We start from the raw sequence: 25,373 nt of genomic DNA, 5'->3' as shown, positions 1-25,373 counted from the left end.
TAGACGGAAGAGAATAAATGTGTTACTTAAGTATAAGTTTGAGGTTTAAAGTAAATGTTGTTACAAGGAACATAATTTGAGATTTTTGATATCACAAAAATAAAGTGCGAGTAAATGTGTCGCAATATAATTTAGGAAAAAAGCCACCAAAAACCCTAAACTTTTCCATCTGTGACACATTTACCCCGAACTTTTTTTTGTGACACCAAAAACCCCAAACTTTGCTATTTGTGACACATTTACCTCAATGTATTTAGTCCATGGGCATTTTCGTCTTTTTTCCTTTCTGGCGAGGGGGCCCTCGCCGGCGTCGGGCGAGGGCTGCCCTCACCGGATCCAGCGAGGGGGGCCCTCACCGGATCCGGCGAGGGGGACCCTCGCCGCCGTTGGGCGAGGGTCGCCCTCGCCGGGCGAGCGAGGCGGCCCTCGCCCGAGGCTCGAGCGAGGTCGACCTCGCCGGCGTCGGGCAAGGGTCGACCTCGCTGAGCCTCGGGCGAGGCGGCCTCCTCGCGCCCAGGCGAGGGCGACCCTCGCCCGATCCGCGAGGAGACCCTCGCCGGCCGCGAGGGTCGCCCTCGCTGGGCGAGCGAGGGCCGCCCTTGCCGACGCCGGGCGAGGGCGACCTCGCTCGCCGGCGAGGGTCGCCCTCGCCAGATCGGGCGAGGGCCGCCCTCGCTCGACGCCGGCGAGGGTCGCCCTCGCCTGGGCGAGCGAGGGCGTCCTTCGCCGGATTCGGCGAGAGCCCCCCTCGCCGGAAAGGAAAAAAAAAAGGAAAAAAAAAAAAGAAAATGCAAAAAAGACGAAAATGCCCATGGACTAAATGCATTGGGGTAAATGTGTCACAAATAGCAAAGTTTGAGATTTTTGGTGTCACAAAAGAAAGTTCGGGGTAAATGTGTCACAAGTGAGAAAGTTTGGAGTTTTTGGTGGCTTTTTCCCTATAATTTAGGGTTTTTGTGACTTTTGTTTTTTGAGAAAAAGGAGAGACCCATAAAAGGGCAGAAGCCTTACGGGTAGAGCGAGTACCGGTTCGTGAACTACTCGAGCGATGCGGGGTTAGTACCGCGACACGTCAAACGTTTCGGACTGTTCGAGTGGGAAGACGCTCCAGAAGCGAAGCCTGCCCACCTAAGAAAGCATCGCGACAGCCTCATCATCATCATCATCGTGTCGTCATCTCTCTCTCTCTTACACGCACACGCACACTCTCGATCTTGACTTTTGTCCAGAAGGCCATTCGAGAGGGAGGGAGGCTCGTGGGCATTCGGGAAGCTCTTGTTCAATGGAGAGATTGCCGGAGGAGCTCTGTTCCAAGATATTCTGCTTGTTGGATCACCAGAACCTCGCCACTGCTCTTCAAGGTCGGTCGGTCGGTCGATTCCCGGATTCCTGGATTTTGTCGCGTCCAAGTTCAAAATTTGGAATTTGATGGGTCTTCTGTAGCGTCTGATCTGAGTTGGGTTCTGCTGATTCCTCGCGAATCTGGGTTCTTTGCAATGTTGACTGCTCGCTGGAATTCTAGCAGACTAAATCGAGATTTGTCTTTTATCATCGGTTTACTAAATTTCTATTGAGATTCCGATAGGGGGGGCGGTATATGCTCGTTGTTGAATGTGAGCGCCTTTCAAAGGCTTGATTGGTTGATGAGGAGCTCGCATCTCGTGCAATTCAGTTGAGGTGATCACAATCGGAGACGGTTGATCTTAACTTCAGTGAGATTTGATTAGAATTCTGTGGGGGGCCATATTGTTTCGAATTTAATGAGAGAAAGATACAACTCGTGGTCGCAAAGTAGTTCAGATCTGCCTGAGAGGGAAACGGTCCGTTTTGGCGCGGTCGAGTCGTTTTATTGACTTTATACTGAATAAAGCTTTTGATGTTTCCCTTTACATGTAAAATGTTTTGATATTGTTTCCAGAGTTCAATTCAAAATTGTTCTTTTTCCGCGAGGAGAACGAGTGCAACTGTCTTATGCTTAATAAAGTCTGGTTGGAGTGTGCTTGATTTTGCTGATGATAGGTGATCGTAGATGCATCCGTGGAGGCAGTACTTAAATGCAGCAAAGTAGATGACTGGCAAAATAATGAAATTTGTGATGATTTCTCTAGATCGAATCTATGAAACCTTTAGATGCATTGCATATCTGTTCCTTGACATGATCTATCGCAATGGTGATGTAGGAAGATGGATTTAGATGAAAAATTTGCCCTGGCTGAAAAAGTGGCTATCTAGCGACATCGGCGTATATATAGCAGGCAATACGGGATAACTTGAAACTTCAGAAAGTATATTCCAACTTAGGGTGGGATGAATGCAAATCGACTAGATTTTGATAATTGAGGGGCAAATGAGATTCTACACAAGAATATATAGTTGTTTGCGAACTGTTAGATCTTTGCTTTAGCTGCATTTTGCTTCTAAATGTTAAGTTAAGATGATGAAATTGGTGATTAACAGTTTGCAGAAAGTGGAAAGTCTTGGCCTCAGCCAACACCCTTTGGAGTAATTTGTTCAAGGAGAGATGGGGAGAAGATCGCGCTGCATTCTATGATCCTGCCAACTCAAAGTCCTGGAAAGAGGTGTATGAGGTGCAGGACCGTTGTGACCGTGTCGGACTGTAAGTTTGATCTTTCTGATTTGTATGGCGATCTTTTCAAATTCATTTTCTTTCTATTAATGCACCTCCAAAAATCATTTGTTTGAGACAAATTAGACATATCAGTCATTGGAGTTACTTCCCTTCCATCATGTAGAGATGCTAACAGAAAAAAGGTCTCCAAAAGATCTGCTTCATATGGTGGCATTGAATACCCAACTCCGTTCATGATTTCAGGGGACTAAAGATAATCAGGGAAGGCGGTGAATACTTTATCGTTCACCAAGGTGAAATTCAACATCATCTAGGTTCAAGGACCTCTTGCCCTTTGGGTTCTAAAAGGCATCAAAATGGGGAAGAATTGAGGCACGGGGAGGCATCCTGCCGAAGCCAAGGTATTCTTGACAGGATCCTCTTCTTCATTGGGGACTTGGAAGTGGCTTCCACGGATGCAAAACGTTGTCGGGTCCTAGAATAGCGTCTATGTTCATATGTTTATAACATTATCCTGTTTGTTGTATGTAGGCCTTTATGTAGAATCCGCTCATTTTGATTTAGAAGCGAGGAGGGCCCTCTCGTGTTGTGTATTCATCGCCTGATGTAGAATGGCCTATGCAGATTTGTGTTTATCTTGCGGTTCATTTCAAACTGATGGAATTTATCGATTCTAGTTCATTCTGTACTTGAAAAATGGATCTTTCAAGAACTTCAACCTTTTCCCAACCCCGTTTCCATAAGTTAGACTCTCGTGATTTATAAGCGACTTGAGCAGTCAATTCCAAAAAAGTGACTCCGGACATGTAGTGTGTACAATTCACGCTTGATAAACGGATCGTTATGCATCTTATATAGTGCGTCACTGGTCAATGTTTTAGAATTTAAAGAACAGATTTCCTTGTTTCAATGAAGATACTGAAATAGTATTGGGTTGAGTCCCCATAATATTATCGGACGGATCCGGCCGAGGATTTTAGCTCATACAAACCCGGCCGAGGATTTTAGCTCATACAAACGATATGTATCAATATAGTTAGGGACTCCGGATTTTAGCTCATACAAACGATATGTATCAATATAGTTAGGGACTCCGAATCCATATTTAACGCAAGTAAATCACCGATATCAGTCGATTATTCTAGACTAGACTACTTCAGCTGAAACTCAAGAAGAGGAATGAATTCGCTTTCATCTACACACCCGCTTCTGTCTAATTTGATCTGTTCAACTCAGTTCGGCCCTTAAAGCTTGTCTTTGCGAGTTGGTCGTCGTGGTATCACATTACAGCTGCATAAAGTGAACCAAAAGGAAAGTAAAGTTCAATTTATGCAACAAAAGTGCATGAAACTTAACAGAATTTCCTAAGGAATAAGCGATGGCTGAAGCGCCACACAGATAGATCTCTGTATGAATGTAGTGAAATATAAAACTCTGACGAGCCAATGTGATTTCATGTCCGAAAGAAAGAAAATATGTAAAAGATACATTTAGATGCACGTAGCAACAGATACCACTTTTAGGCTGAGAAACAAAAGAATGACAAATGGAACTACTACATAACTGGAGTCTCCTTTTTAAAGAAGGGAAAAACCAAAAGAAAATGAAAAGCTAAAGTAGATTCGATTGTAATCTAGTCTTTGCACTCGATTGCCCACTGGAAGGAGGTCGATAGCCATTTAAAGATCTCGAGCGTTCCCCGTCTTCTCATCTCCTTTTTTTTGTTTCTGCTTTATCTCCATATCTTCTAATCTTCATACAAAAAAGAAAAAGCTCAATACATCTGCTATCCAGCACAAACTGCGACGTCATGCGCAGTTGAATAACTTGCTGTTTTGCAACTTTTCGAGACTTTCCTGTATTCGTCAGCACAAACAATAATCATATATTCATTGGCTCAGTTTCTGGGTCCCTTTCCTTCGCCAGTTCCCTGTCTTCTGTCTCTGTTGACAACAAGTACTTCCAAGTCATTAAAAGCAGAATATAGACAGGACATGAACGAGAAACAGACTGAATTACAACATTTTTAGGGATCCAAGTTCAGATGTGCTTGCACATGTGGTTCTGGACCAGAGGCAAAGATTTTACTCACTCGGCTTATCTGCAATGACCAAGAGCCGCCTCTGCAAGAGGGAAGCCACGAAGAGGAAAATAGAGCACATGCCGAACATCACAGTGATGGGGAAAGCATCAACCTTCAAACACGATTCATGAAAACTTTCAGTTAGGCAGGGAGAAAAGTTTCTAGGAGGGGGTGACACTACTACTAGATAGCTCGACATGCACTGGCCTCAGATTTCGTTAGTTCGCTGATCTTGATTAAATAAAGCCAGCAACTTACATTGTACAGCACTACGCAGACAAAGATATTAAGAGGAATCCGGAAGAAGTTCATGATGGTGCTTCTGGCCTCCTCCGGGATATACTGGGACCTCATCTTCATGATGGATGGCCAGAAAATGCCAACACAAGCCTCAAAAGTGCAAAAGCCAAGAAGCTGGAGACAACCTGAAAATGACATACCTCCGCCTTTGACCTTAGCAGGCGTCACAAACATCTGTTCCAAATCAACAAAGTCAAAATGCGAGTATATCTCCATGTACAAACACAGATATAAACATACAAAAAGCTGTCACAAGATTCGCGCAAGAACATGCACATGCTTGTGCATGCTCACACACACACACACACACACACACACACATAGAGATAGAGAGAGAGAGAGAGAGAGAGAGAGAGAGAGAGAGAGAGAGAGAGAGTTACAGTGGTTAAGATGGGGAGCAGGAGAGCGGCAGCAGATATAACAAAAACAATCTGCATGTAACTTTCAACTCGGGGTGATGTGCGAGCCATCAATCGGGAGGCAAGAGAGCTACCCAGCATGGAAGCCAACATGAAGGTAGCAAAAATGAAACCATGGGGAATCTCCTCACCATTTGGGCTCAAAGCAGGAGTCCACAGAAATACAAATGTATACATTGAACCTTCAAAAAGTGATTGGATTGCGCCCAGCAAAGCGATTTTCTCATCTGACCATAAAACAGAATTTCAAGGTTAAAAATAAAAACAGATCAGTGGAGTGCAATATAAGCAAGGGAAGAACATTTGAAACAAACATGTATACAGAGGTGACAACTATGAGCATTGCATGTGTCAATATGGCAATCTACAAACTAATAGTAAGATATCTGAGATTCGTTGAAAAAGTAAGATCAGGAATCTACCAGAAGCAATGGCTGTGGCCGCCCCCTTGAATTGAGTGAGCAAGTCCTTATTCTCTGAAGGATCTCCATAATTCTCAGTCCACGAAGACAGAATAACTGCCATGCCGATAGCTAAAAAGCATGAAGCAGCATCGAAGGGTGCCACAGGCCCGAGAGAAAGTGTATCGACAAGTATATTTCCAAATAACCCAGATAGGATAGCAACAAGACCATTGCCAAGAAAAATTGCCTTTGAGAATGTTATAGACAGCCATTGTTGTTCAAAACCCCTCTGCGCAGATTGTGTGAGAGGACATAAGTATGAGAATTCTCGAATTCCTTTAATCCAGTAAAAAGAATAACTACAGGGAAAAACTGCACCATCTCATCAATATTATATTCAGGGGAATCGACTCAGCAATGTTTTGACATCTGAAACCACAGGAGCAAATTCCCAAGGGTGGAATGGATCAGTCTATAAATGGAGACAGCTAGAAATATATGTAAATTCACTATCTCATCCTCCCTCCGGCATACACATGCCGAACAGACGCGGATATATAATATATTCAGGGGAATCGACTCAAAAGTGTTTGGACATCCTAAACCACAGGTGCAAACTCTCAAGGGTGGAATGAATCAGGCTATAAATGGAGACTGCTAGAGAAATATGGTGAACTCACGATCTCATCCCCCCACCAAAGGCATATGCATGCCAAATAGATGCAAATAGATGAACAGGTTTCAAGTGTACATATGTATTCTTAACTTTTGGAACTTTTACCTGTTCGCACAAACCTTGAGCCAGACAAGACAGTAAATGCAAAGTATCTAAAGCATGTTTGATAGAGATTGTGTTAACCCTAAAGAGAAAGTACGAAAACAAGGAAGTTCAAGTTTAGATGAAACCGAATAACGTGCTTTGTTCTACTCGGCCTAAATGATCCAAAGGGCAACAAAGTCCAGTTCATTTGACTTAATGTTTCCAAATAACTTCACTATTAGAACAGGAAAATGGGGAAACTATGTTCCCATCTCATCAAATGAAAATAAACTTCCCAGGAAGCCATCTAAGGAAAGCATGAGGATAGTAGCTTGTTACTGCATTTACTCCTTAATGATTAGGAGTTACAGGTTTAAAAGTTTCAAAATGCATAATGACTGTCAATGAGTAGAACTGGTGGTATTCAGAGACAGAAGTTTCCCAACGATCAACTTTCATGCATCTTTATTATCCAACAGAGAATAAATTTATCCAGCTTTGTGCTAATTATTTCAGCATTACAATTTATTCAATCATCTGAGAGAAACCAAACAAAAGAAAAGTAAGGGAATAGCCGCCATCTCTTACCTTATTGTGTTCAGCAACAAGCCAGGACTCAAATGCTGAGAACAATAGAGAAGTGGCAATACCTCCTAATACACGGCCCAGCATCAGCACTTTGTAGTGAGGAGAATGCTTGGTGATGCAGCTCAGTATGTAAGTGATACAATAAGTCACACATGCCCTCTTCCGACCCCTAATTAAGTGCAAAAAGGATCAGTCGACCACGAAAGAATTTCCCGAATAGTGGAAAGGTATGCAAAAACAGCACGTAGCAGAAGCCTCACTGTTTGTCTGCCAGGGATCCGACAATTGTCCCGAACAACATGGAGGAGCCAAAACCAGCAATAAAGAGTTGTCCTATATCTCCTTTTCCGTAGCCATACTGACTGTAAAGGTAGTAGACATAAGGGCCCTGCAACCAATCACCGGCTTTCGCCATGAAGAATACAGACCGTCAGATGAAGAGTCGCAAAGCATCTCAACTTCTAAAAAGTACATTTCTCCGCAGAGTTCGCCAAATAAGCAGCTGATCTCGAAGAAAAACTACAGATCCATCCTTGATGGTCTCGCGAGATAATGCATTCCTCTTTACGGATTAACGAACGACGGTACGAAATGTCTAACGATCTAGATGCCCCTAGAGCAGAAACAGGGTCGGTCGGGGAGAACGCGTCGACATCAAACAAAGACAAATATGCAAGCATACGAGCACAATGGCCAAAAAGCGAAATTGATCTATAATGCAATTGAGCTGTAGTCCTGCACAATCGAGCATCACTAATGACAGCAGATTCGATTCTGATATTCCCTTCGAATCTAGGAGGAGCTCCAACCTGCAAAATGAATCCGCATTTCCACAAACAGTTACACAACAGAGGCCAAACCTCCACGGTCCACACGCGATCAGCTAAAACACGAATGCAGCTGCAGATCCGCTCCGCACGCAGCATCCGGAAACGCACGCAAGAACCGCAGATCAAGCCCGACGGCGCCTCAAAATGCGGGATCGTCGGCGCCGGCATTCTCACCAATTCGTCCAGATCTCGACAGGAAATCCTCGCCACGCGTCAGATCCACGCCACAATCCCTCGGCTCGAGGCGCGAACCGCAATCGGCGCGGCGACCTCGCGGGAGCGCGCAGGAAGGAAAGCGAACGGGGAACCCGAGCGCGAGATCCGAGCCGGGGAGAGAGAGAACGAAGGGAAAGAGGAAAAAGAGAGGAAGGCGCGAAATGGGGAGATCAGAGGAACCGCGAGATTTACCCATCATGAGGGAGTAGACGAGGAGGTAGTTGTTCTTGAAGGAGGTGAAGGCGGAGGTGGTGTTGATGCGGTCCTTGTTGTTCTTGCTGAGCTCGAGGGCGGCGACGACGGCGCCGAGGGCCCCGAACACCATGTAGTAGAACACCTCCATCGCCTCCTAAAGATCCCACGGATTCAGATTTCGTGCGAGCGAGCGAGCGACGCAGTAGAGAGTGAAGGGTGGGGGGGGTGGAAAAAAGCTCCCTTTCGCGAGTGAGATTTTATTGGGATGCTTTAAGGTCTCCCCGGAGAGGGAGGAAAGCTATAAAGAGAGAGGGGAAGAAGGAAGACGACGCGGGCGTGGGTTTGGGATCCGGTGCTTCGCGGCCTAACCTTGGCCATTCGGCGGGGGAAGGGACAGGGAGGTCATTTCCCCCCCGCCCGCTTTCGAAGAGCCCGTGGGGACGCGGTTTCTCTCGGTTTGCCGGTAATTGAATTTGACACGTGGCGAGATCTGAGGCCCGGGATCCGTGTCGATCCGGTGTCGGTGCTCTTTTTCGGTCGCATCGCAATACTCTCTCGCTCTTTTAGTTTTTGCGCCCCCCCGTGAGCTGCCTAGCGTGCCGATGCCTTTCGACTCCGTAACTTTCGTTTTTTTCTCGATATACAAATATTACGTTACACGCCTAGCGAGACGAGAGAGGGTCATATCTAAGCAAAGCTTTTTTTAACTGGGTCATTTCGATCGTATCGTACGTTTTCGTCTCGGGTCTCGGCGAAGCAGTTATCGCCATTCATGTGCACCGCGATACGAGGTCAAAGCCACGAGCAATTACGGAAGAAAGTGAAGGGTCGGATGAGTATCCTATAAAATCAGGATGGGAAACGGACCGGTACGTCGAAGCACTTGTCGCAGAACGACTTGCACCCCTCCTATGTCATTCGATTTGGATGGCAGAACAACTTGCTAAAAACAACCCGCCCCGGCAGCGCCATACCTTCTTTAGGAGGGCAAACCCCGGATATGTGAAATACTATGATAGTCTCGTGCTTCGCATTTCTCCAGTTTATACAATTATTCGACGAAAAAAATGTCACCTTCGAATTTTCTTTGCTCTTTTTTTTTTTTTGAGGGGGGGACTCAATGGCCAGGTAGAGTACAATTTGATGCAGAGTGGCATAAGGTTGTCATAGTTTTGTGGGATCATTTCGTGCATTCTTGTCACCACCCTTCAAATGCTTGGCTTCATCTGCCGAACATACTCCCACTTTCAATGAGCACTCCCTTCATGAGCTGACGGCACATCAAACAACCAAGAATCGTAAAAGGTTTCAAGAGCGGGGAGACATTTGCTGGCCCAACCATGCAAACTGGGCAGGCAATGGTCCAAATTTGTCTAATATCCGACACATCAATACATGGGATTACAAAAGAATGAGTTAATTGCCCTCCCATTAAAATCTGAAACCTGTCATGACATGGAATGTCGATTTACTTCCCCATATGTATTCATTAAGAACTCGTCCCCTACTAGCCATCTTCAAACTAATTGAACCACAGAGCACAAAAGAAAAAAAAATTGGTGACAAGTTCCAAATTTTCCAGAAGGAAATATGATTTGATGCATCCGGTGCTGAGTATTAAAGCAGACAAAAAGATATTAGAGGACAGATTCTACAGACAAGAGGAGGCTTAAGATGGAGACGGACCCCCCTTCAAGAATCCTGCGAATCCGGTCGGAGGTTCATGATCTGGGAGAGGACCAGCCTCGATAGCTCGTTCATGGCGGCTTGAACCTGATAATCGTCGGACTCGCTATTCCTTGGCCAACTGGGTGACTGTGAGCTCAACCTGGTGTATTCACTGGCTGCAAGCTTGGTCTTTTTTGAGGTCATGAGAACTTTCTCCAAATCAGATTGTAATAAGGGCCTTGGTGCCTGGAAAAGATACACACATCGATAGAAACCGCTTCAGTCTATCTCGAGATAGGAACATCATCATAGACATACACAAAACTACATGCGTAAAACTAGCACCAGACAAGTCTGTACAAATAATCCAAATGGTCGCCACAGAAGTCTGCATTCAATGGAGTCACTAATAGGAAACTAATCATCATGATCCTGAAGCATATTTCATGTCATCATAGAGGCAGCTACAAATGTCCTGGCAAATTTATCATAAAACTACGCAACTCCACAGGCGACACCAAGAATCCACCCGGTACCAAGGATTTTTGCAGTTGAACACCAAACCATACACACTATCTTTTCCTCCTTCAGAAACTTAAACCTTTAAAATAAGTGAGTCTTAAATGCAACTTAACTAGTGAAAAGAGTACTCACTTGAGAAGGCCTTCCCTTCTTCTCTTCATCTAATAGATCCCTGATTGGAAAATAAGCCGCCTTCTTGCAGAGTTCAAGCAGATCTGAGCCTGTGTACCCTTCACACAAGCTGGCAAGGTAGTCAAAATCAATGTTCTGTTCAACTTTCTCACCCTTCAAGATCACCTTCAGTATCTCAGCCCTCTCCCTGCGATCAGGTATACCAATCTCAAAAGCTTGAGGAAGACGGCGAAGTATTGCTTCATCAAGTTCAGATGGACGATTGGTTGCAGCAAGAACCATAACCCGAGCATTCTCTGTAAAGAGAGGGCAAAATTGTTAGAACCAAAACTTACTGCTCAAATTGACCAGAGGAACAAGCTCCTGATATAGCAGCAGCCATGCATAGTATACTAGCATCCACTTCTAATGTTTTATGTGTGCACGTGCATGTGTGTGCGTGTGTGAGAGAGAGAGAGAGAGAGACAGACAGAGGGGGGAGAGAACTCACGATCTGTCGTGAAACCATCCCATAAGGCCATGAATTCAGTCTTCATGTTCGTTAATGCCTCATGATCAGTAGTTTTACGCTGGCCCAGGAAACTATCGACTTCATCAATGAATATGATAGCCGGCTGCAATTTGTAAGCCAAGCTAAACACGGCAGCCACTGCAAAGTAGTACCATCATATATTTAAAATCAAAGCACCAGAGTCTGTACTCTAAATATGAGATGAAAGTAAAATTGAAGGATTCCCTTTGATTAGCAACATTATAAAACCTAGGATATCGAACTCATGATAATTTCTGATTAGCACCGACACTGATACACGACACGCGACACGACACGACCCGACCCACCGACATGTCATTTCTCAAAAAATAGAGAATTCCGACATGTTGAGACGTGTGTGTATATATATATATATATGTATATATATTTGGTCAGATTTGGGACACATATATTGAATGTATAGTTTTATATATACATAATAAATTATCATTTGTATGATTATTTCAATCAAATTAATTTGATTCAAATCCACAAATAAAGAAATAATATAAAAAAAAGAGCCTAGAATGAAATGTTTAATTTGACTCAAATCCACATGTTGAAGACTAGGGTTTCTTCTTTCTCCCTTTTCTTTCTTTTTTCTTTACATTTTGACCCCTAAGTAATTGAAAATGTTTAAAATTGACCCCGTGTGTGTCGGATGGCGTGTCGGGATGCTCTGACTCGCGTGTTGGAGGCGTGTCCGGAGCGTTGACCACGTGTCGGATGTCTGACACCAACGTGGAGGCCTACGGAGAGTGTCCGTGCTTCCTAGGATAATTTTCACTTACAATTTAACTTCATGAATAAATGCAGCGGTTTTTAGAGTTAGCTTCATCACTAAAGAACAAGAAAGAAGAATATGTCCTAGAAGTTACAAACACCAATACCCCCATGCCCCCATGAAAAACCAAGCATGCTGCGTGCCATCAAGAAAAAGATAGAGGAATTATGTTATATCCAAAATGATATGAAAAATTAATTACACCGAAAGCTCAACCAAAAGTCCAATGTATTAAAAGCCACTAAAAAACCAATACCACTGCCGAAGCTTTACCGTATAATGCAGTTCAGTCTGTGGTAGAAGTTTTTTCTTTCTATTTGAGCCAATTTACTACAATAGCATCCAACAGAAAATAATACACATTTCAAACAAGTGGCCACTGACTAGCCACGATGCACAAACAATATTTACCTAAATTATGCCTCACTGTGACCAACTTCACTGCTTAATCATATGTGACTCCTCTAGCCAAAAACTCTATCTAAATTCCACTAAAACGAGTTTTAATAATCTAAAATATACTCACTCTGAGCATTCATCTCAGCTGTCACAGTACATAAAGCAAACACAGACATGCAAACTCACCAAGTTTTTGAGCATCTCCAAACCATTTGCTCATCAAGTTTGATATCCTCACATTAATAAAAACAGCTCCAGACTCTTTTGCTATGGCTTTGGCAAGCATGGTCTTTCCAGTACCAGGTGGTCCATAGAGCAAAACACCTTTTTGGGGACCAAGAAGTTTTCCATGTGAGAAAAGATCAGGTCTTCGTAGCGGAAGAATAACCAGTTCAAAGAGAGCATGTTTAATGGTTTCCAATCCTCCAATACAGTCAAATTCCACATCAATATGGTCAGGATTGATGACGTCACATGCTATCACATCCTGAAATTGTAAAGGAGAAAAATTAGAAGAAGAACAAATCCGAAATTGACATTTGAAAGCCCAAAAACCTTCGTGAGAGAAGAACACTTTTCACAAAAGAAGCTATTTACTGCAGCTTGCAAAGTAACCCAGGAAGATGAATGATGACTGACCAAACAACAAGATAACAATAAACATGCCCAGCCCCACTGCATATACGTAACAGGCTATCAGTTAACAAACTAGTCAAAACCAATCTAAAAATAGTTTTGATGGCAATCTGATCGGCATTCACCATAATCTTAGTACATGTCCAAAACCCCTCCTTCACCACTTATGAAATTTTGACAACTTTATAAGGCATTCAAAATAGTTTCGACAAGAAATTCGGGCATTTAAGCAAGGTCTCTACATCCAAGATGGTGCACGACCATCAATAGTGACAACAACTTACAAAGATGAGACGATAGTGGAGTGTATCGTCATACAGATAGAACCTTAGCATTAAAAATGAGAACAACAACCGGGAGGACAGCGCTAATCCCTCAACTCCCGTCCCACCTTCCATATGAGACTCTTTAGTTCACTTAACCAATTCAACACTATTATAGACAGGAGCTGCTATCCATGGCAAGAAATACAAATATCAATCACCTTAAGTAAAATGAGTATCTTAGATAACATATGTGCTCAACCCAATATCACACTATAACATGCCGGAATCTCTGCCCCCTTCGGTAAAGAATTCTACATGGTCGACCGTATAAAGAATCACAGTAGAGGTACCATTAATTTTTGGGCAGAGCAATACAACAAATGAGATTAAGGAATCCTATCAAACACCGAACGAAATATGAAGCAGACAGAACATTTAAGCACTTTTGCTGGGTGGCAAGCAATTCGATTCATCTCATCGCAGTCACAAAGTCATAACAACTTGAGGGCTCCCCAAATTCTCCCACACAAGCACATCAAACACTGCATAATCCTCCATCCAAATCACAAAAAATCCAGCTCAGAGCACACCACCCAAACCTCAAATCCAAAACCCACGTGCAAGACAAAACGATTCAAACGAGCAGAAAATCCGAAGGGTCCTGACCTCATACGGATTGGTCTGGACGAGGGGCCGACCGAGCCGCTTGGCGATCTCCTTCTTGTGCTCGAGGGCCTTCTTGGAGGCCTCCCGGTTCGGGTCGAGGTGGCGGAGCCCCGCGAACATGACCAGGCAGCTGAGCGCCGCGCTGGCCGCGTACAGCACCAGCTTCTCCAGGAACCTCGCCTCCGACCCTTCCATGGCTACCCGCCGGGGGGGTCTCGCGCTCGGGCCGGCGGCGACGGGCGGCGGCGGCGATGGCGGCGGCGTCGAGGGGGAGCCCGAAGGACCTGCGTGCTCTGCTGCTGCGCCGGCGAGGACCCGAGGAGGAGGAGGAGGAAGACGACGACGAGTCTCTCCGCTTGAGGATCGGAGGAAGAAGATGAAGGGAAGGGAAAGGGAAGGGAAGGGAGAGAGGGTTCTCGGGAGAGAAGAGGAGAGAAGTTACGGGGACTCGCAGGGAGGAGGGGGCCCATAGTGGCAGTTTTGGTAAAATAGCGGTTGGTGGTTGGATCCGTTTCTTTCTTCTCTGGGCTCTCCAGTCCTGACCCGTCCTCTTTTGGGCCGGGTCGGGTCCCGGACTTAGGCCCGGCCCGGCCGTTCCCACCTGTCGCGGTCGGCGGGGGATGGTACGGACTTTCCGCGTGAGGCTTCGAATCCCGCTCGCCAGAGCGAGCAGTTTGGGGGCTACCCCATGAACTGCCGGAAGCCTGCCGTGGTTCTTTTTTTGTAACGAATGAGGTGGGGGTGATTCGTCTGGGGTGGATGCCTCCTAAAGAGCAACAGAGGCGGGCGAAGGTAGGCTCGGGCTGAAATTATGCTCGTTAGCGACAGCAGTTCTATGAATTCAAAATCTCGTGATTGGAGATATCCAAAAATTCGATGTTAGCTAGAGAGTTTGCGGGAGTTTTGGAAACACAGAGAGTTTACTGAGATGCATGTTATTTGGGTTACAATATTCCACGTTACTCGTTATTTCGTTAATATGATTGTAAGCTCTTTCTAAATATGTGATTTTCATTCACCCATTAAGTTAAACTCAAAACTTTTAAAATGGTCGGTATTAGTGTTAGAAGTCTCGAGTTCAAATCTTTTCAACCTCTTATTTACGTCCCTAACGTGCATTTTTCACGCTCAATACTGTACCAAAGTCCAATCTAAACGTGTAAAGGGAGTTCTAAAATATTTAAATATTAACTCCGCGTATTCGTTCAATTGCTTTAACTTTTAAAATGGGTGGTACCGATCTCACAAAACTTGTTTAATATAGAGCTAGCGTGCAAAGCATTATAGAGTTCTTTTTTTCAGTGCGATGGGCATCCAGCCTCGCGGGAAAACAGTCGCAACTAGCTCGAATCAACGGCCAGGAACTTGCCGTCTCCCCCTTAGAGACGGCCCACACCTGCGCAGTGTGCGGCTCCTACGCAATTCCTCCGTCCCCGACAAGAAAGAAAGCTCCTCGCGTCGCGCGCATGGCCACGCCATTTCCGGCCCAATAGCTTTCGAGCACCACGACGGCAACGTCTTTGCTTCTTTCGTTATTTTAAAGAGAACTCAACGTCGACATGCGAGAACAAAAACAAATTGTTTGTCGTTCCCCATCGGCTCTGCTGACCCTTTCCTCTTTCGTTGCAACGTTACCCTCTTCGTCTCTTCCACCCGGAACCATCTTCTTCACCGCCCATTGAAGCGGTGATCCTGCCGCCGGGGCTCGAGGCATCCATCTGCTCCTCAGCTTGCTAAGCTGCGTTGAACGGTCGGGTGCGTGCGTTGTTTCTTCCGTTCTTTCTTTTCTTGTGGGTCACGCTTCAGTCAGACGCCGGACGTAGTTAGATAAAGATCCCGACGTCACGATCACTTCTTGCAGCGACGACTATGCCGGCGGGGAACATGGACGGGGAGGAGTTGAGCGAGCCCCTGAACTTCGGGAGAGAAGGTCCGGAGGAAGCGCCCGGGGGGCGAGCGGGCTTCGCGAGAGCCGTTCCTCCGTGGACGAAGCAGATCACGGCGAGGGGGATAGTGGCCGGGTCGGCGGTCGGGATCGTTTACGGGGTGATCGTGATGAAGCTCAACCTCACCACCGGGCTCGTGCCGAATCTGAACGTCTCGGCCGCGTTCTCGGCCTTCGTGTTCGTGAAAGCATGGACCGAGGTGCTCCGCAAGGCCGGCGTCATGTCGACCCCGTTCACCCGGGAGGAGAACACCACGATTCAGACGTGCGCCGTCGCGTGCTATAGCATCGCTGTCGGAGGTGGGAGATTCTTTCTTGCCTAACCTTCTCCGCTGACTTTTTTTTAGCATCTGTGTTCAGGACACTTTCAGCGTTACGTTTGAAGCAATCTGTGTCTCTGAGTTTCTGCGTGCTCACTACGAGAATCTGTTCCCTTTTCCAGGCGGTTTCGGGTCTTACCTGCTGGCCTTAAACAAGAAGACTTACGAACAAGCTGGGGATGCGCCTGGTAATACTCCCGAGAGCACAAAAGAACCCGGGATCGGTTGGATGACCGGCTTCCTCTTTGTTAGCAGCTTTGTTGGGCTTCTGGCACTTGTTCCTCTCAGAAAGGTAATGCCTTGATGATCCACAAAAGATCAGACTTTATGCTTCTCGACGCATTCTCGATGTTCGTTAGTAACTCGAATTTTGAGTTCGTTTCGAACGAATTGCCTCTTGTAAGATCTAGAATTTAATGCCTGTGCAGCTATGTGGGTCTACAGATCATGATAGTAGATTACAAACTGACTTATCCAAGCGGAACTGCTACGGCTGCGCTTATTAATGGGTTTCATACTCCTAAAGGAGACGACATAGCCAAGTACGCAGTTTTTCTTTTATTGATTGAAGCGTGCGCCACAGGTCCTAGTTTGGAAAATGAGAGATCTCAGGGAATTGTATTCGCAGGAAGCAGGTTCGGGGTTTCGCGAAGTTCTTTTCGATCAGTTTCCTGTGGGCTTTTTTCCAGTGGTTCTTTTCGGGGGGCGAGCGATGTGGATTCTCGCAGTTACCGATTTTTGGATACAGCGCCTGGAAAAACTCGTTCGTGTTTGAATTCTTTGACGCTTCTTTTTTGCCGTTTCCCTGAGCGACTTGATTTTGCTTGCATTTGGTTGAGCATTTGGTTTTTGCAGATTTTACTCCGATTTCAGCATGAGCTACATTGGAGCTGGAATGATCTGTTCCCATCTCGTGAACTCGTCTCTGCTGCTCGGCGCTCTGCTCTCCTGGGGAATCATGTGGCCTCTGATTGGTCGCCGTGAAGGGGACTGGTTTCCCAATACGCCACCCGAAGGCAGCATGAAGAGTCTCAATGGTTATAAGGTGAACGAATATTTGTGGATGTTCACGATTCGATCCGTGATTTTTGACCGATAACATGTCCTTGGGTGGTAATATAACATATTCAGTACATCGAGTTATGTGCCTGCAGGTTTTCATTTCAATAGCTCTCATTCTGGGCGACGGACTCTACAATTTCCTAAAAGTACTGTATTTCACTACAAAGAGCGTCTGTGCTAGGGTGAACACCAAGAACCGTAAGACCTGTAAGTCACAGATGAACTTTACTTGAGCTACCCTATTTTTGAGTTCAGACGAGCTTAGTGTGTCACAGGTTAATCATGAACTTAAACCACCAAAAGTATGTAATGTTACTGTTTGAGTGCGCTGCTGAAAGCTAACATCGTCTTCTCTACGGCAGTTCCTGAGGATGAGAATCAGTCTCTTGACGATCTTCGGCGGAACCAAGTATTCGCGAGGGACAGCATTTCCGTTTGGAAGGCCTGTGCAGGGTACGCTTTCGCCTCCATCATCTCCGTCGCCGTGATCCCCATCATGTTCCCTGAGCTAAAGTGGTACTATGTAGTTGCTGCTTACATGCTTGCGCCCCCACTTGGCTTCTGCAATGCCTATGGGGTGGGACTCACAGATATGAACATGGCCTATAATTACGGAAAAGTAGCGCTCTTTGTGCTAGCCGCTTCGGCTGGAAACGATTCCGGCGTTGTCGCTGGACTAATTGGGTGCGGTCTAATTAAATCTATTGTTTCCATCTCTTCCGATCTGATGCAAGACTTCAAGACTGGTCATCTGACACTGACCTCTCCCCGAGCGATGCTTCTTAGCCAAGCCATTGGGACGGCCTTAGGTTGCGTGGCAGCCCCTCTAACTTTTTTCCTCTTCTACGACACGTTCGATGTGGGAAATCCGCAGGGTGAGTATAAGGCTCCTTATGCTATTGTTTACCGCAGTATGGCCCTTCTAGGAATGGAAGGATTCTCTGCCCTCCCCCAGCATTGCTTACAGCTCTGCTACGGCTTTTTTGCCTTTGCCGTGGCAGTAAACTTGGCTAGAGACCTCTCGCCTAAACACATAGGGAACTGGGTACCGCTTCCAATGGCTATGGCCGTGCCTTTCCTAGTTGGTGCCTACTTTGCAATAGATATGTGTGTGGGGAGCTTCATAGTTTTTGCGTGGCACAAAATCAACGGTGAAGAGGTGGGCTTGATGGTTCCTGCTGTTGCTTCTGGTCTGATTTGCGGAGACGGTTTGTGGATCCTTCCGTCCTCGATCCTTGCTCTCGCTAAAGTTCGTCCGCCAATCTGTTTGAGATTCTCTCAAACTACTCAGTTCTTTTAGAGGCCAACTGCTTTTGGAGGTGAAACAAACCGATATGCTTATCAGATGAAGGAACTATACACAACCCACCATCTAATCTGAGTTAAGAAGCTGACCGAGAAGTTTCAGTCGCAGCAAACTAACAGAAGATCGATCATGGAATTATACACATGAAGGAGATGCACAACCCAGCATCTAATATGAGTTAAGAAGCTGACCGAGAAATTTCAGTCACAGCAAACTAACAGAAGAACGATCATGGAATTATACACATGAAGGAGATGCACAACCCAGCATCTAATATGAGTTAAGAAGCTGACCGAGAAATTTCAGTCACAGCAAACTAGAAGAAGATAGCTATTGGAAATGCTTACAGGCTTCATATATTCATCTGATTAAAGTGATTTTGTACATATAGCAAGGAGCCTTTTCTCTGCTGATCTGAATATCCGTGGGAACGGATTGAATGGAAGAATTGAAGTGCTCTTGAAGAGGTGGATTGTAACTTAAAGGATGCCGGGTTCTCTCTCCTAAGCAAAAAGGCTTACAAAGGAAGATCTCACCTGTGAATAGAACACAAATTAAGTCCATGTAAAGTTTAACAGGATTGAATCGAACACAACAATCTCGCATGCTTGCATAGAATTGGGCGAGAGCATCTGACAGCTAACTAGAAGAAGATAGCTATTGGAAATGCTTACAGGCTTCACATATTCATCTGATTAAAGTGATTTTGTACATATAGCAAGGAGCCTTTTCTCTGCTGATCTGAATATCCGTGGGAACGGATTGAATGGAAGAATTGAAGTGCTCTTGAAGAGGTGGATTGTAACTTAAAGGATGCCGGGTTCTCTCTCCTAAGCAAAAAGGCTTACAAAGGAAGATCTCACCTGTGAATAGAACACAAATTAAGTCCGTGTAAAGTTTAACAGGATTGAATCGAACACAACAATCTCGCATGCTTTCATAGAATTGGGCGAGAGCATCTGATTGCTTTGCTAAAAGCTCTGCACAGGCCTAACAGTAGTTATCGATAGACTTGATTATAAGTTGAAGAATATAAGCTGTGAGTTTGAGAAGAATTCCTGAATGATCTCTATCTTAAGAAACTACAATGAGATCAAATGAATGACCTTGTTGTACAGTAACGAGTCCTATGTTCGACATGCCGAATCCTTTTTCACTACACCACTCGTGCAAAATTGATCAGCCAAACATGCAATGGAGTTCGAGGGGAAAAACTGATTTTCCTAGGCTGGTGGCCTATGGAGGCGTCGCTGTCCGCGTTGTCATCGCGTAACAATGGTAGAGACGAAAACCAATCTTACATCTGCTTGCTTTCCCCTTCTGAAGCTCAGGAATAGTGTCCTGACCGATTCTTAATCCCATTTAGAAACTTCAGACTTACTCAACTTACTGAACTTTCTAGAGAAGATACCATCAAAATGATGAATGTCAATAGTAAGGGAGGAGCATCCACAGTCAATGGACTGATGTCCGAAATCCGAGGGTAAATGTTCTGCAGTAGCAGCAGCAACCAACTCTCTGAAACCCCCCAAAGAGAAAAATGAGAACAGAAAAACCTCAATGCTAATTCTAGAGATTCAAGATTTTGATTTGAATTCTGCAGCGCTGACTGAACACGTTCTTGTTCCGAAAACACCCTATCACAGTGATCGTACAAAAGGGTGTCACTGGTGCTTGAATACTTCAGTCAAATGGGCAGAGAGAGAGAGAGTCAAACCTGACCACTTGAGCTTTTTCTTTACTCGAGTAGCTTCAATAACAAATCAAGCACTTGACCCCCTGTCGGCCCAAATGAATAGTTCTCAGATGTTTCTTTCTTGAACAGTCATTACTAATCAGAGCCTAAAGGGTCACTTTCATTCACAAAGCAATGATCTTGGAGTGCTTTTTGCTTGAGCATCGTCGGAAAACGATGCAAATTACGTGGATCACATGAGCGCACTTCCATAGATAGTGTCACCAATGTGTTACACACACACTTTTGTCTTTACACGAAAAGGAATATGTCTCTCCATGGTTGGCGCATTACAAGCTGATTCCAACTAAGAACAGCATGTGTTCGTAGGATAAAAGATCCTCACACATGTGACTAAACCTTTTGACCAAAACACTAAAAAATTTCATCATGTTATTTATCCACAAAGCTAATGGGACTTAGGGAAAGTTGGTCATCTCCCCACACGATAGTTGATGGCCCTAAGCACTTTCAATCTAGAAAACCTGTTTTCCTGAAAACAGCATTCCTGACTCGCCTCAAGTCCCTCCCTTTCAGCGTCCTCCCGGCACCTTCAAACACCGAATACGCCATCGTCGCCCGCGACATGGCCGCCATTTCATGCGGTGGCACCATCTTCTTCTTCTCCGGCCGATGATCATCCTCCGCGTCAATGTCCTCGCACTGCTCCCACTTGCGACGGTCGGTCCCGGGCACGCTGCCTTTGGCCCACTTGGGCCAAACCGGCACATCCACGGGGGCCGACATCCGGGCCCTCCCAGGACCCGACCCGGACAAGCCTCCACGGTCCGGAGAGGACGAGTGCGGCGCTTGCGGGATCGCGCGGGCAGCCGACAGGGCAGACAGGGTCGGGTTTATGGCGGGTTTCTTCTGGACGAGAGGCGGGTCGGCCAGCACTGCGGTGAGCCCGAACATCGAAGCATGTGGGTGGCGGTTCGGAGCGGCGGTCGGGGTCGCGGGCGGGGAACTCGGGTCCGTGTCGGAGGACCAGACGATATCGGACTCTTCCCATTCCTCGAATGAATCCTGACCCATGCAACACCGTGAGGGCGAGCTGCTTTCGAGCATATCCATGGCTGAATTCAATTCTCTTCTTCTTCTTCTTCTCTCTCTCTCTCTCTCTCTCTCTGTTCTCTAGAGCGGTCTTCTTTGGCTACTTCTGTGGCTTGAGATTCAATGGGAAAAGAACGAGAAGCATCCAGAACCGAGTAGAAGAGCTGAGATGGCGATGCGCAGCTTGCGAGGCGGCAGTTGCAAGTTCATTTGACGCCACATGTTTGGTGCTAGTTTCAGGAGGACCACCCAAATGTCGGGGAGCATTGAATACGACTGTACGAGAAAGATGCTCACTGGCCATGATTCATTTCATCAAAATCTTGTTTCATCGTGAATCCTTCGCTTCGTTTGCTTTTCTAGAGACTTTCCGAGGATCGAGTCGCGCTTCGGATCTGTTTTGCCTTCGCAGAAGAATGGCTGGTGAGATAAAAACATGGTACGCGCACCGGGAAAATTGTCCAAAATATCTTAAATTTATTACACTTTTGCCGATTCAATTCTAAACTTTTCAACTTTGCCAATTAAATTTTTTTTTTCCTTTTCTCTTTTTTTTTCTGATTTTGAATTTAAGGCCGGCGAGGGTGGCCAGCTGACCCTCGCCGGCCATGAGCGAGGGATCACCGGCAGGCGAGGGCTTGGCGGCCCTAGCAGGCTCTGGGCGAGAGTAGGGGTGTCAAAACCGAACCGAAAATTCATACATTTTCGACTTGATTTCGATTTCGGTTCGGATAATAAGTAAAAAAATTTGGTTAGTTGATAGTTCGGATCGGTTTGGTTCGGATCGGATCTCGTTTCTTTGCATTTCTTTTTCTTTTCGCGTACACTCTCTCTCCTCCGTCTCTCCTGTCTCACTGTCGGTACTCTCCCTTTTCTCTCTCTTCCCTCTATCTTCGCAACTCTCCTCTCACTCACTTTTCTCTCTCCTCTATCCCTCTCTCTCTCTCTCTCTCTCTCTCTCTCTCTCGTCCTTCTCCTTTATTCTCTCTCTTCCTGACCTCACGCGTGCCTCTCCACGCACTGGGGACCGGACAGAGGCCCGAATCGGAGAAGCTCCGCCGCTCGGCCCAGATCCCGGTATCGAGAACCCCGATTATGATGTTGTCCGCATAATCGGAATTCGGCCAGAGGCCGGTGCTCTCGGTGAGGCCGAGGAAGTGAGGGGTCCGGGTGGTGTGGAGGTGGCGGATGCGGTCTGGGACGACGGAGAGGACCCCGGGGCGCGGCGGAGGGCCTCGGCCTGGGGGGCAGTGAGGCGGGCGGAGAAGTTGCCGGCGGTGGCTCGGCAAGTGTAGAGGATCTGGGAAAGGAGGGTCTAAGGGTGGGAGGGAATGGAGGAAGGGAGGAGTACCAGTGGTGGTGAGTGGAGAAGAGGGAGGGCTTGTGGGAGGATGAGGCATGGATGATGAAGGTCTGCTGGGGGCTGTGGGGGTGATTGCTCTTGTGGGGTTGAGAGAGATGGAGAGATGAAGAGCAGGAGGATGAGGAAGAAGGTGGAGGAGTGAGAGAGATTGGCCATGGATGAAGATGACTATTCTTCGATGAGGAAGAAGATGGTAGCGAGCGGGAAGAAGAGGACGACGGTGAAGAAGGAGAAGAGGACGACGGAGACGAGCAGGAGGAAGAAGGGGGACCCCAAAACCGAAAACCAAGCTGTGAATAAAAAGCAAAAAAAAAAAAGAAAAAAATTCGAAAACCGAATCAAACCGGTTTTTCGATTCGGTTCGTATTTGGTTCGAGCGAGATTTGATTCGATTCCTCCCTAACGGCTCGGTTTGGTTTGATTTTTCAAGAAAACCGAACCAAACCGAACCATTTACACCCCTAGGCGAGGGTCGGCCAGCCACCCTCGCCGGCCCTAATTTCAGAACCCAGAAAAAAAGAGAGAAAGGAAAAAAAAAAAAGAAAAAAATCATAAATTATTAAAATATTATTTTAAAATGTCCACGTCAACGCCACGTGGTCAACCATGTCAGCGATTTCCGGCCAAAATTGGCAAGATAGACTCAATTGGCAATAAATGAAAAGATTTAGGACTTAATTGACAAAGTTGAAAGGTTTAAAATCAAATTGGTAAAAGTGTAATAGATTTAAGACTTTTTGGACAATTTTCCCTACACGCACCCCCGCCATTTTGGCGACTTTTGAAAGAACAAAAGAAACAGATTTTTAAACCAAGCATGACTTTATGATTGATGAAAGTATATGCTAAATAAAATTTGAGCGATCAAACACGATAATAAGCGGGATGGCAAAAATAAATCGTCGTGCATTCTCAACGACCGTCACGACCATCCTCATCGGCCGGACCCAAGACCCCACCATCTGAATTGTTGGACCCGGGCCTTGGAGCCAACCTTGGATCTTTGTGGCTCGAACCGAGACCCAGCACACCCGGAGTATTAACAACATTCCTTAGTACATCTTCTCGGGTCATGCCTTATGATTAGGAGATTTATAGCCGGACAAAGAACTAACAAAACCGTGAAGCCTATGTCGTCAATGAATTGAGCGTGATATTGACGAATGCATGTGATTAATGTTTTGGCGATTCAACTCACCGAGCCGTCTTTGTCGGAACGACTCTAATGGATCTGACTCCGAGGAATTTCGTCTTCCCATTTTCGGGAAAATTATCAAAAAAATTCCAAACTTATTGTAATTATGTCAATTCAATTCTAAATCTTATTTTTATTCGATTGGGTTATAAACTTTTTATATTTGTATCAATTCAGTCCATTCGGTCAATTTTCGTCGGAAATCGCTTACATGGACGTTGGCCGTGGCGCGAATAGTGCAATTTTAATAATATATTAATATTTCTTGATTTTTTTAATTCAATCCATCCGACCAGAGGAAGAAGGTAAGAAAAAAAAAGAAAAGAAAAGAAAAGAGAGGAAAAGAAAATAGAAAATAAATAAAAATTCGAAATTTTTTTTAAAATACTATTAAAAATTATCCACATCAGCGTCGGCCGTCCTATGTGCCAGCCGCGCCACATTGGACGGCCGACGCCTATGTTAGCGATTTCCTGTCAAAATTGACCGGATGGACTGAATTGACACAAATGTAAAAGGTTTAGGACTCAATTAGCCAAAAAAAAAATTCGAACTGAATTGGCACAATTACAATAAATTTAAGATTTTTTTGGTAATTCTCCCCCTTTTTTCTAAGGGTTAATACCACAAAAAATCCAAAACTGATATATTTATGATAAATTTACCCAAAACTAATTTTTTGACCATGAAAAACCCCAAATTGATACACATGTGACAATTTTACCTTCCGTTAGTTTTCGTTAAATTTTACCGTTAAATTTTTTAGTTGGATGACACGTGGCAATTGACGGATATACCAGTTTAGGGGTTTACCCTTCATCTGTCACAGGTGTACCATTTTGTGATTTTTCATGATATTAATCCAATTTAATAGAGGTAAATTTATCACAAATATACTAGTTTTTGGTTATTGGTGGTTAAAAAATTAGTTTAGGGTAAATCTGTCATGGGTGTACCAGTTTAGGGTTTTTGATTGTCAAAAAATTAATTTTGAGTAAATTTGTCACATGTATACCAGTTTGGGGTTTTTCGTGATATTAACCCTTTTCTTCTAAATTGGCAAAGCTTGGCTAACTTTTTAGTCCCATTGGAGAATTGTTGCTCTCCCCCGGGTACATTTTGCCCGTTTTTCATTTCAAGGGTTAATACCACCAAAAACCCCAAATTAGTATATTTGTAATAAATTTATCACAAACTAATTTTTTGACCATCAAAAACCCCAAACTAGTACACCTGTGACAATTTTACCCTCTGTTAGTTTCCGTTAAATCTTATTTTCAAATTTGTAAATTAGATGACATGTGGCAACGGGTGTATCGGTTTAAATTTTATATAGGTGTACCAATTTAGAGTTTTTCGTGATATTAATCAAATTTAACATAAGGTAAATTTGTCACAAATATA

The 25,373-nt window shown here is 45.1% G+C and overlaps 5 protein-coding genes across 5 annotated transcripts; 2 read left to right on the top strand and 3 right to left on the bottom strand.

Moving 5' to 3' along the window:
* The first annotated feature begins 1,153 nt into the window (after positions 1-1,153).
* LOC115680785 (uncharacterized) lies at positions 1,154-3,287 on the top strand. Its single transcript, XM_030604621.2, has 3 exons — positions 1,154-1,361; positions 2,458-2,617; positions 2,834-3,287. Exons 1-3 carry the CDS (start codon positions 1,283-1,285, stop codon positions 3,072-3,074), a joined length of 480 nt encoding a protein of 159 aa, XP_030460481.1. The 5' UTR covers positions 1,154-1,282; the 3' UTR covers positions 3,075-3,287.
* Positions 3,288-3,995: 708 nt separating this feature from the next.
* LOC115680661 (uncharacterized) lies at positions 3,996-8,605 on the bottom strand. The gene is made up of 8 exons (XM_030604472.2): positions 8,383-8,605; positions 7,405-7,549; positions 7,145-7,313; positions 5,815-6,085; positions 5,354-5,619; positions 4,932-5,147; positions 4,683-4,785; positions 3,996-4,533 (listed from the first exon to the last, which is right to left on the bottom strand). Exons 1-8 carry the CDS (start codon positions 8,531-8,533, stop codon positions 4,472-4,474), a joined length of 1,383 nt encoding a protein of 460 aa, XP_030460332.1. The 5' UTR covers positions 8,534-8,605; the 3' UTR covers positions 3,996-4,471.
* A 1,181-nt stretch (positions 8,606-9,786) lies between these two features.
* On the bottom strand, positions 9,787-14,230 carry LOC115680662 (uncharacterized). Its single transcript, XM_030604473.2, has 5 exons — positions 13,991-14,230; positions 12,609-12,909; positions 11,198-11,356; positions 10,708-11,003; positions 9,787-10,299 (listed from the first exon to the last, which is right to left on the bottom strand). The coding sequence occupies exons 1-5, from the start codon at positions 14,183-14,185 to the stop codon at positions 10,078-10,080; spliced, it is 1,173 nt and encodes a 390-aa protein (XP_030460333.1). The 5' UTR covers positions 14,186-14,230; the 3' UTR covers positions 9,787-10,077.
* Positions 14,231-15,572: 1,342 nt separating this feature from the next.
* On the top strand, positions 15,573-19,107 carry LOC115680660 (metal-nicotianamine transporter YSL3-like). The gene is made up of 7 exons (XM_030604470.2): positions 15,573-16,235; positions 16,378-16,547; positions 16,700-16,797; positions 16,884-17,018; positions 17,111-17,300; positions 17,410-17,524; positions 17,680-19,107. The coding sequence occupies exons 1-7, from the start codon at positions 15,860-15,862 to the stop codon at positions 18,615-18,617; spliced, it is 2,022 nt and encodes a 673-aa protein (XP_030460330.1). The 5' UTR covers positions 15,573-15,859; the 3' UTR covers positions 18,618-19,107.
* A 1,467-nt stretch (positions 19,108-20,574) lies between these two features.
* LOC115680666 (protein S40-7-like) lies at positions 20,575-21,782 on the bottom strand. The gene has a single exon (XM_030604477.2). The coding sequence runs from the start codon at positions 21,430-21,432 to the stop codon at positions 20,830-20,832; it is 603 nt and encodes a 200-aa protein (XP_030460337.1). The 5' UTR covers positions 21,433-21,782; the 3' UTR covers positions 20,575-20,829.
* Positions 21,783-25,373: the final 3,591 nt, after the last annotated feature.

Source organism: Syzygium oleosum, unplaced genomic scaffold, assembly GCF_021117445.2.
Source record: "Syzygium oleosum isolate NSW1041296 unplaced genomic scaffold, Sole_v2.1 Sole_v2.28, whole genome shotgun sequence".
NCBI classification, from domain to species: Eukaryota; Viridiplantae; Streptophyta; class Magnoliopsida; order Myrtales; family Myrtaceae; genus Syzygium; species Syzygium oleosum.
The sequence above is the reverse complement of the archived record's forward strand: the minus strand, read 5'-3'. Positions and strand labels throughout refer to the sequence as shown.

Coding starts and splice junctions, on each gene's coding strand:
- LOC115680785 (XM_030604621.2), top strand. CDS start 1,283: ATGGAGAGATTGCCGGAGGAGCTCTGTTCCAAGATATTCTGCTTGTTG. Junction 1,362..2,457: donor CCTCGCCACTGCTCTTCAAG/GTCGGTCGGTCG, acceptor GGTGATTAACAG/TTTGCAGAAAGTGGAAAGTC. Junction 2,618..2,833: donor CGTTGTGACCGTGTCGGACT/GTAAGTTTGATC, acceptor TCATGATTTCAG/GGGACTAAAGATAATCAGGG.
- LOC115680661 (XM_030604472.2), bottom strand. CDS start 8,533: ATGGAGGTGTTCTACTACATGGTGTTCGGGGCCCTCGGCGCCGTCGTC. Junction 7,314..7,404: donor GGATCCCTGGCAGACAAACA/GTGAGGCTTCTG, acceptor GCACTTAATTAG/GGGTCGGAAGAGGGCATGTG. Junction 6,086..7,144: donor TTGTTGCTGAACACAATAAG/GTAAGAGATGGC, acceptor CAATCTGCGCAG/AGGGGTTTTGAACAACAATG.
- LOC115680662 (XM_030604473.2), bottom strand. CDS start 14,185: ATGGAAGGGTCGGAGGCGAGGTTCCTGGAGAAGCTGGTGCTGTACGCG. Junction 11,357..12,608: donor TGGAGATGCTCAAAAACTTG/GTGAGTTTGCAT, acceptor ACTACTTTGCAG/TGGCTGCCGTGTTTAGCTTG. Junction 10,300..10,707: donor AGAAGGGAAGGCCTTCTCAA/GTGAGTACTCTT, acceptor TATCTTTTCCAG/GCACCAAGGCCCTTATTACA.
- LOC115680660 (XM_030604470.2), top strand. CDS start 15,860: ATGCCGGCGGGGAACATGGACGGGGAGGAGTTGAGCGAGCCCCTGAAC. Junction 16,548..16,699: donor CACTTGTTCCTCTCAGAAAG/GTAATGCCTTGA, acceptor GTGGGTCTACAG/ATCATGATAGTAGATTACAA. Junction 17,525..17,679: donor CACCAAGAACCGTAAGACCT/GTAAGTCACAGA, acceptor TCTCTACGGCAG/TTCCTGAGGATGAGAATCAG.
- LOC115680666 (XM_030604477.2), bottom strand. CDS start 21,432: ATGGATATGCTCGAAAGCAGCTCGCCCTCACGGTGTTGCATGGGTCAG.